The 11,210-nt window shown below is 43.2% G+C and overlaps 1 protein-coding gene across 1 annotated transcript; it reads left to right on the plus strand.

The window, feature by feature from the left end:
* Positions 1-1,785, plus strand: LOC142665749 (QRFP-like peptide receptor). The gene has a single exon (XM_075845499.1). It carries the CDS (start codon positions 183-185, stop codon positions 1,494-1,496), a length of 1,314 nt encoding a protein of 437 aa, XP_075701614.1. The 5' UTR covers positions 1-182; the 3' UTR covers positions 1,497-1,785.
* Positions 1,786-11,210: the final 9,425 nt, after the last annotated feature.

Raw genomic sequence — 11,210 nt, forward strand, 5'->3', positions numbered from 1 at the left:
GCCCCGGACAGCTCCTCATTCTCTCCAGTGCTGAACCATCCACGACTACTGCCAGCCGTCTACAGAGGATGAGCTGCCACCCAGCCGACCAGACCAGCAATAATACTTCTCCACACAGAGAGATGCTGAAGATCCTGACATCTCTCCACCTGGATCTAAGTCTTGGTGAATGACCATTCAAGATGAGCACTGTGGATCTCCACCATAAGCTTGGACAACTTCTCCCATGGAATGTATCTCTCTTTGGTTATCGGTCTCCTGGGAATGATAGTCTCTGGCAGTCAACTCCTTTCTCCAGCAGTGTCCTCTTCTCCGCACATGAACCAGGAACCATCATATTGGTGGTCATGTATTCTGCCTCCTTCCTAGCCGGGTTAGCAGGTAACATCATGGCATTGAGAGTGTTAGGGACACGCAGGAGAAGAAGATGTCGGTATTCTGGTGTTTCTGGGACCAGGGATCTGCTAGTGAATTTAGCTGTATGTGACATGATGGTGATATGTATTTGTATGCCGATCAATCTTGGCCACCAGGTACACAATGCTTGGGTGTTTGGAGACTTCTTGTGTAGGGCGGTGCCGTTTGTCCAGGCTGTATCGGTATCTGCTAGTGTCCTGACCTTGGCGGTGATCAGCCTGAACAGATATTACAGTGTACATAGTCCCTTGAATGCCAGAACTTTCTTCACCACCAGAAGAATAGGGATCATGATCATGGTGGTGTGGCTCATCTCTTCTGGCCTTTGTATCCCCCTGTTGTTCATGAACAGGACCCAGAACTTGGACCTTTTTCCAGGGAAACCGGCGGTGGTGGTGTGTACAGAAAGTTGGCCCAGTATAAACATGAAACTCATTTACAACTTTCTTCTCTTCTGTGCACTTTATGGGTTCCCCGTTTTATTTAACCTACTTATCTGCTTTCTTACAAGTCGCCGACTCTGGGGGACAAGTGACACGGTCATTGACAATAACAGTTGGTCCATATCTGGGTCAAGACTCAAGGCCCGTAAGAAAATTGCCAAGATGGTGGTGGCATTGGTACTTCTTTTTACGCTGTCCTGGCTGCCCCTCTATGTAGTAGATATCTGGATTGACATCAACATGTCCTATATGCCCTCTGGAGAGGTATTGGTGCATCTCCAACATGACTGGATTCTTCAGATGAGGCCATTCGCTCAGTGGCTTGGTCTTACCAATTCTACTCTTAATCCCTTATGTTATTGCTTTGTAGGCAACTTGTACAGATCAGCAAAACGCTTTAGGAATAGCTATAGAGAGAGGTTAGTCTCTATCTTCAGCATGTCACTGACCCAAGCGCCAGGAGACCCTGCTATGCCCAGGTTATTACACTACAAAGCTTCCAGAGGGCAAATGGAGCAGCAGCCCAAAAGAGGCAAAATCCGGACAACGTTTCGACCTCTCACCAAGAATACTAGTTCTTCCTCGATCAAAATTTGTGACCAAAGTCCTGGACTGGCCAAACCAGCAAAAATCTAAAACCAGGATGGAGGTCTAACCTCACGCCTGGGCACTTACTAGACTGACCACGAGTGCTTCACTCTCTAGGCATCTATTGATTATTATGTCATATGTGTAATGTTAAGCTGTCCTGGCATTTATTGATGTAATATGGCATGTGTGTTAATTAAAATGCCCACATGAGCTTCTGAATGGGACTACAAAGTGCCAAGCATGTCCAGAATATCAAGTGCAGCCTAAAAACTCGAGAATATTGTCTTCTTGATCTGTCCATGGCAGCATATGAGTAATAAATGGATGCACTATGGAGTGAGGTTGTTTCTATGGAAGTATCAAACCTACTGCTCCCTGTTAATCACCCTGCAATCCCTGGAACCGTTCCCTTCATTACTGGTCCTGATGAGCACATTTATAGTCCTCTAAGCAAATCAAAGCATTGCTCATGAAGCAACGACGGCTGGGAGATGTGTTTGCCCGATAAATGATACATGTGGATAATATATCTGTAAATAATAATCTTATTTATAAGGCAATCAATCTTTTCTATGTAGACGGTACAGTGGGAGACTATAGTCTATTGTTCTATATAATTTTGACTATGTGATTTTCTTTTTTTTATATAATCTATCTCTCACTGGTAAAATTAACCTAGCCTAAAAATTCTAGACTGTTCATGTCTTTGACAGTGGGCAAACTTACAAAATCAGCAAGGGATCAAATACTTATTTCCTTCACTGTATCTATCTATCTATCTATCTATCTATCTATCTATCTCATATCTAACTCTCTCATATCTATCTATCTATCTATCTCATATCTATCTATCTATCTCATATCTATGTATCCATCCATCTATCTAATTATCTATCCATCCATCCATCTATCTCATATATATCCATCCGTCCCATATCTATCTACCTCATATCTATGTATGTATTTATCTCATATCTATCTATCTATCTATCTATCTATCTATCTATCTATCTCTCATATATATCCATCCATTCATCTGTCCCATATCTATCTATCTCATATCTATCTATCTATGTATCCATCCATCCATCTAATTATCTATGTATCCATCCATCTATCTATCTAATATATATCCATCCATCTAATATATATCCATCCATATCTATCTGTAGTCACGCTATCTGAAACACATCACTTTTTCTCATGCTAGAAGCTGCATCTCCTTTTCTCACCCTGCGGGAGGGTGAGCTTCTTGTCTGCCTGTGTCTAACCCTGTACAATCTGTAATGTAACATGAGCAGGATTCCCTTATTTATAGATCGTCCCTGTGCTCCCTCTTGCACTACAAGCTTTGAGATGAAAAAATATTTATTTATGAGATGAAGGAAGCCCGGTCTGCGAGAGGAAGGATATAAGTCCTACAGGTTCTGGACCATGCATTTTACTCACGCTACACTACGATTGGTTGATGCAAGATGAGAACCAATGAAACAGATAGAAGTCTGTACACACAACACTTTACTCACTCCCTCCATGAACAGACCCTGAAAACATGGGGTTGGGGTATGACCAGTATACTAGAAACAGAGCTGTGGGAACAACGTAGTTATGGACTAACACACTATTACAAACATGGCCTACCAATCAAAAACAAAATTGGTGCAATCAACAGAAATAAGGAGAAAAGGTTAGGATTTTTTTTAGTTTTTTTTTGTTGCCTGGAATATGCCTTTAAATGGAGGAACCCGGTAGCAAGTGTTAAATTCTCCTGCAGCGCCACCACAGGGGCAAATATGCATTACACAATGTCCATTCAAATCAGCTAGATGTCCGCATAATGCATGGATGTGCAAGTAGCTGCTCTTCACAGGACCAAAATGAGGTATTCCCTTTAAATATTCCTGGTAGTCTGTGATAGATTAGGGTGTTTTAGGGGTTGAGTAGATATTCCAATATGAAATATTTATGGCATAACCACAGGATATGCCATAAATATCTGATGGGTGTGGGTCCCTGATCTGTGACCCTCACACATCAGCATAACGTAGGTCCGGTGACCCCTGTTCGCTGATTCATGGCCGCTGCGGTCTACATAGACTTCAATGGAGAGGTCTTGTGCGAGGCCCTCACCTTTGAAGTGTATGGGAGTTATGGAAAGAGCTGGGCAAGAAGTGGCAATATGCCATAAATGTGGTGAAGATACCCCTTTAATTATTATTATGGTGGCTTAAGTTGCTTTATTATCTCTCTACCGGACTAGGTAGGTTTATGGGTTAACACCTATGCTGCCTAATGCTGAGGCTGTATTCGGGACTTACTAATATAGACTTGAAATAAGCTTCATTAACTTTGGATGTGTAAAAACCATGAAAATAATAATTCTGGAAAATCTTATCTGAGAACTCTGCACTTTGCTGTTCCTCTTTTATTATTCCTGGAAATGTGTGAAAAAACCTTGACAATTGGGTGTTACCATTCCCCTTGCCGATAGGATGTATCCCTACGCAGTCTGACTCTGATTGGACAATTTCAGAGTGTGTAGGGATACACCCAGTTGTTGATTTGTTCATACTGTTCCAGGAGGAATAATAGAGGAATGAGAAAAGATTCTCCAGAAATACAAGTATTTACTAACATACACATATAAGAACAGATGCTCTTTAAAAGGAGAGACCATTAGTTATCATATTTGCACGTATAATAATGTACGCTCACCCATCCCCCCCAACCCGCAATAGATTGTTTCACTAGGCTATGTTTACACGTACAGGATTTGTTGAGGATTCCGCGCCTAAATCCTCATCAAATCTGTTAACACTTCCCATCCAAAGCAAGTGAATAGGATATCCGCGCTGTGGGAAATAAAAACATGTTCATTATTCTTTAGGATTTTACATGCAAAAGTTGCGGATTAGCCCTATTGGATGACAATCCTCACTATTTCTGGCGCAGCAAAGGCAAATCCTGAACTTGTGAACACAGCCATAGGCTATGTTCACACAGGGCGGATACACTGGGTAAAAATCTGCCCTGGGCGCCGCAGGGAATTCCGGACAAAAGAACGCACCAAGTATTCACGCTCTGTGAACTTACCGTTAGGCTATGTTCACACGCTTAGCAAAAAACGTAGCATTTTTTACGGCCGTTTTTGGAGCTGTTTTTCTATAGAGTCTATGAAAAACGACTCAAAAAACTGCTCAAGAAGTGACACGCACTTCTTTTTTGCGGGCGTTTTTTTTTTTACGCTGCCCTTTTTCAAAACGGCCGCGTAAAAAAAACGTCCCGTCGGAACAGAACGCCGTTTTTCCCATTGAAATGAATGGGTAGATGTTTGGAAGCGTATTGCTTCAGATTTTTCGGCCGTTTACGAAAATAAGCCGAGTGAACATACCCTTACTGGTTCAGCAAATTTCAATTACAATGAGAGCAGATCTTTGTGGTTAAAAAACGAAAATCACCAGAAGGACTTTGCGCAGGTAATAAAATAATTCCATTGGGTTTCCTCAGCATTACAGGTGTTATTTTATGAAATGCATATGGTCTGGATACACCAAGAAAACCCATTTATTTACAGGTAACCTGGAGGTGGCTGCTCCCAATAAGTTTAATCAGGTCAATTTCGGAACGTAGTTGTCAGGGGCGTAGCTAAAGGCTCGCGGGCCCCGATGCAAAAGTTCTTATTGCCCCCGCCCTCTCCACAAACTTCTCATGGCCGACGGTCCGCAGCTTTCAGCTGCATCGCTGGGTCTCCTAAGTGACCCAACACTGCAGCACTAGCAGCCGGGGGCGTCACTAAGGACTTAAAATGTCAGGGGAAATAGCCCCAATACATATGTGTCCGCCAAGAAAACGTGTGTGTGTATAGGAGACAGCATAGCATATCTATAGCACTACGACCCTATCAACTATGGGTAGGATTAGATACATTGGCCCAGCAGACAGTATCACACATGATAGGATTAGATACAGTGGCTCAGCAGACAGTATCACACATTATAGGATTAGATACAGTGGCTCAGCAGACAGTATCACACATGATAGGTTTAGATACAGTGGCTCAGCAGACAGTATCACACATGATAGGATTATATACAGCAGCTCAGCAGAAAGTATCACACATGATAGAATTAGATACAGTGGCCCAGCAGACAGTATCACACATTATAGGATTAGATACAGTAGCTCAGCAGACAGTATCACACATGATCGAATTAGATACAGTGGCTCAGCAACAGTATCACACATGATAGGATTAGATACACAGGTCAGCAGACAGTATCACACATGATAGGATTAGATACACTGCTCAGCAGGCACTATCACACATGATAGGATTAGATACAGTGGTTCAGCAGACAGTATCACACATGATTGGATTAGATACAGTGGCTCAGCAGACAGTATCACACATGATTGGATTAGATACAGTGGCCCAGCAGACAGTATCACACATGATAGGATTAGATACAGTGGCCCAGCAGACAATATCACACATGATAGGATTAGATACAGTGGCTTAGCAGACAGTATCACACGTGATAGGATTAGATACAGTGGCTCAGCAGACAGTATCACACATGATAGGCTTAGATACAGTGGCTAAGCAGACAGTATCACACATGATAGGATTAGATATAGGGCCCAGCAGACCGTATCACACATGATAGGATTAGATATAGGGCCCAGCAGACAGTATCACACATGATAGGATTAGATACAGTGGCCCAGCACAGTATCACACATGATAGGATTAGATACAGTGGCTCAGCAGACAGTATCACACATGATAGGATTAGATACAGTGGCCCAGCAGACAGCATCACACATGATTGGATTAGATACAATGACTCAGCAGACAGTATCACACATGATAGGATTAGAGATAGGGCCCAGCAGACAGTATCACACATGATCGGATTAGATACAGGACTCAGCTCGCTGACATTGCGGCTCCAGCGCTGGACACAGGAAAGGTAAGAATAATAATTTTGCTTCTTTATGTGTTACTGATTATTTTTGTGTGTTTGTGTTTTTTTACAGGTTCGGTTGTTGGACTTCGGATTCGAGGACTTCAATGACAGCGTTTCTTTATTCTCAATAAAATGGTTAATGTGTGTTGTTTTTTTTTATTTCAATAAAATATTTTTTCTATGTGCTTGTATTTTTTTAAACTTTATTATTACCGCCTTAGTAATGGCCGCTGGCTGATTGACAACCTCCATTACTAAGGCGGGGCTTAATGTTAGCAGGTGCAGAGGCCAACACTAACCCCCATTATTACCCCGGTACCCACCGCCACCAGGGGTGCTGGGAAGAGCCGGGTATGAACCAGTACCCGTCCATCTGGAGTGACGGGCAGGAACCGGGGCGTCCGCAGGCTGGTAGTATTAGGCTGGGGAAGGCCAAAAACAGTGGCCCTTGCCACCCTGGTAATGCTGCCTGCTGCTGTATCTGGCTGGTTATGAAAATTGGGGGGGACCCCACATTGTTCTTTCCAATTATTTTTTATTTGATTTTTTTTAAATGACGTGGGGTGGTGCCCCCCATTTTTCATAACCAGCCAGATACAATAAAGCAGCAGCAGCCTAGCATTACCAGGTTTGGAAGGGCTGCTGTTTCTGGCCTTTCCCAACCTGATACTAACAGCCTGCGGCCATCCCATTGCCCGTCCTTCACTACAGATGGTCAAGTACTGGATGGTACCCGGCTCTTCCCAGCACCCCTGGTGGCGGTGGGTATCGGGGTAATAACGAGGGTTAGTGTTCACCTCTGCACCGGCTAACACTAAGCCCCGCCTTAGCAATGGACGCTGTCACTCAGCCGGCAGCCATTACTAAGGCGGTAGTAATATAGCTTAAAAAAAAAAACACAAAGACATAGAAAAAATATTTTATTGAAATAAAATAAAAAAACACACAACCCTCATTAACCATTTTATTGATAATAAAAAAGCCGTCTTCAAAGTAGTCCTGGAATCCGACGTAGTCGAACGACCGAACCTGTAAGAAAACACACAAAAAACTATTAGTAACACATGTGTTAGGCTTAGATACAGGGCCCATGTGTAATACTGTCTGTGGGACCCTGTATCTAAGCCTACCACAAGGTAGGCTTAGATACAGGGTCCAGCAGACAGTAATCTTTAATGTGACGTCATGCGCTGCGGACAGCACTGTGACGTCAGGACCTCCGCTGTGCTCCGGAACCAAGAAGGTAAGTACTGTCAGTTACTATAGTAACTTTTTATAGATGTGGTGCGGGGGGCCGCGGGCCCCCTGGCTTCGTGGCCCGGTCGCAATTGCAACAGCTGCGACCCCTATAGCTGCGCCACTGGTAGTTGTAAATAATAGTACAACGCACATCACAAATAGGTAATGGCACGGGAGCTTACAATTACCTCTAGCAGATTTGGATATGATATCTATCGAAGTAAGAAGAATGAAGTTCTACAAAAGGAGCATTTAAATTGGTATAATTAAGACAGAGAAATCTATTTCCAATGTTAAAAAAAGAAGCATAAAACAGTCATTTCCAATGTAGACATAAATACATATAAATTATTACTGACTCAGATTTTAAAAAAATGACTCTCTGCGCCAGATTAATTGTTTTAACTATATCAATTCCATAGCCACATGCTTAACTAGAGTCCATCTTAAAGACCACCAGTATACACAAAACTTCCCAAGTCTGCACCCCCCACTTGACTATATACCACTCTACACTTCTTTTATGTATACTGTACTTACTTTTTGAGCTGCTGCCTTGTCTGTGCTTTTAAAAAAGCCTCCATCTTGATTCTTAGATTTTCCAGCTTTCTCTTCCTCTCTGCTTTGCTATCAATCCCATGATGCTTCAGCACATCATCACATGACCAGCTAAAGACCATACCATTTCTGCATGCTGGGGGACACTGCAACTTCCAGCATCCCTCTAATCAGCTATTTTAAAGGCCAACAAATGGGCTGTTATACTGTAAACCACCGCTACAAGTCGGCGATTCAGTGTGAATGAAGAAGCGCTCATACAAGAGGTGCAGCCCCTTCAAGACAGCTGATCGGTGGCCGGTTGTCAGACCACGATTGATCAAATATTGATGGCCTATCCTGAGGATAAGCCATAAAGATTTTTGGACTGGACAACCCCTTTAAGCTTGACTGCACTGGTGACTCTCCATTTCTGGATTAGTGAATACATAAAGCTTTGTTATATATCTTATTAGGGTAAAATGGTTTGCTACTCACCTTTCAGCAGCCATTTTTAGCCGTTTTTGATACTGCGCGTGAACATAGTCTAAATGTTTGGAGACTTCCTCATTCACCAAAAAAAAGAACCAGGTTAAGGCCTCATTCACATGTCAGTATTTTGGTCAGCATTTTTCATCAGTAGTTCTAATCCAAAACCAGGAGTGGGTACAAAAACACAGAAAAGGCGCTAATCTTTAACTTGTACTTTTTCTCAGTGTAGGCAGTCTTCTCCTAGCCATGGCTCACAGGCATTGAAGGCACATGATGCGGACATGTCATGGTTTTTGCCCACATTCGCTTCACCTGTACAAAACCTTAAAGGGGTTATGTGGGGGCCAAAATTTATCATCAGTGTAGTCACTGCAGTCTGTGTGTACACTCGCTAATATACATTCTGGTCCCCCGTTGCACTGATTCTGAGATTTTCATAGCGCTGACGGGGGACCGGAAGTCTAGTTGCACAGCCTTCTTTGGTGACGATACGACTCTTCATCATGTGACCGACCCCGCTGTACTCTATATACAAGCAGTAGTACAGCGAGTACATATACAGCGGGGCTGATCACATGACAAAGAGTCGTATCGTCATCAAAGAAGGCTGTGCAACTAGACTTCGGGTCCCCCGGCCGCACTATAAAAATCTATGAAAATCTAAGAATCAGCGCGACGGGGACCGGAATGTATATTAGTGAATGCATCACATACTGCAGGGACTACACTGATAATAATCTTCGGTCCCCACATGGTGAACAGTAAGTAGAAGACAGGGAGGAGGGGGATGCAGCTGCAGTGGAAGATTCTTACATCACACCAGATTGAGTCCGTCAACTTAGCAAACATGGAGAGCGCAAATGTGAATTTACAGAAACCATCAGAGAGAAGGAAACGCAGGTTACACTTATTTCTCACTGCCATGGATGGGGCGATTGGATTTTTTTTTTTTTTAATGATTGTATTCTTTAAAAATCTGGGTATAAAGTTTATAGCTTTACCTGGAGTGTTCCTTTAAGTCTCTAATGCCGAATTTCCCATCAACATTCTTGTAATACCGTTTTTAATCATTACACAATGTCCATTTCCCACAGTAAAATGCGTGAATGGGTGTCATTGACTTGTAAGCCGATTAATTCCAGCTAAAACTCCACAAGGAACGAAGGGAGCCGATAATCCGAGCTGCTATTGATCTGTGATAAATTTAGGCGAGGTGTGAGATGTAAAGGGAGCAACGTACAGACAAGCGTGCAAGCCTGACACAGACGAGGCGACTGAACACATCAGCGTCTCAGCGGTACTGAGAACGGCATCTAAAAATGTACAGAATGAACAGCGGGCGATAATAGTTTGACTAGGAAACAGACGGGGCCCCCCAGAGGCTCCTTTCTAAAGCAAACAGAAGGGTTATTTTTACCTTTCTGGTATAAACGCCGTTCACAGCGTCTCTCAAGTGACTGTTACAGCAAATAATAAACTGCCTGCTGATCGCCCACAATCATCCAAGAAAAACCCAGAAAACCGCCACCTACACAGAAGTAGGACGCCGTGTCTGAAATGACTGTAAAAGTAACCGGTTCGGAGCCAATGGACTACAAGAGGGAATTGCATTAGAAGGGACCCAATGTTATTATGGGACCGGCTTCCTGTACAAACATAACGGATTTTGATCAGTGGCTGTTGGGCACTGTTAAAGGGGTTATGTAGGGACCAAAAAATGATCAGCAGTGTAGTCAGTGTCCTGTGAATGAAGGTCTTATTTGGGCGCATCACAACAATCCAGAATTGTCCATGGACGTAACCCAGGCAGCCATAAATGGAAGCGGTGGGTTATGTAAATGAAGAAGTCACAATAATATTTTAGGAAATAGATCGTAGTATAAGTAGCACAACAGACAAATAGTCAACGCCCCAAGAACAGTGCTACTGGCTGCTAACTTTTTGGAAACTTCTCTATTGGCATCTATAGGGCCAAATGGTCATGTTCCACTGGCTCCGAGAAGTCTACGGTATGAAGGTTAAATCCATACTATTGTAGAGGCTGAACCGAATAATAAAAAATAGAAATACCACACTAATGTATACAGTTAGGTCCCATGCACACGAACGTGCTTTTGCGGCCGCAATTCCCCCGAAAATCCACGGGAGAATTGCGGCCCCATTCATTCCTATGGCACCATGCACACGACCGTGGTTTTCACGGTCTGTGCATGGCCCCGGAGCCCGGGCCGCAGAAAGAACGGGCAAGCCTTATTACGGCCGTGTTCTGCGGTCCGGGCTCATTGAAAATAATGGCCGCGGATGACCCGGAAATCACGGTCATGCACATGGCTACGGTTGTGTACATGAGGCCTTAATGGAGAGTATAAAAGGAGCTGAAATAACTTGATACAAATAGATGAGCCAAAAAATTAGAATAAAAGATCTGCACGAACACAGAAGCCCACGCAGAACTTTTATTCTCATTTTTGTTTTTTTAACTGGTTCCCGACCGCTGGCTGTATTTTTACGGCCAGCGGTC

Source organism: Rhinoderma darwinii, chromosome 13 (assembly GCF_050947455.1).
Source record: "Rhinoderma darwinii isolate aRhiDar2 chromosome 13, aRhiDar2.hap1, whole genome shotgun sequence".
Lineage (NCBI taxonomy): Eukaryota > Metazoa > Chordata > Amphibia > Anura > Rhinodermatidae > Rhinoderma > Rhinoderma darwinii.

Coding starts and splice junctions, on each gene's coding strand:
- LOC142665749 (XM_075845499.1), top strand. CDS start 183: ATGAGCACTGTGGATCTCCACCATAAGCTTGGACAACTTCTCCCATGG.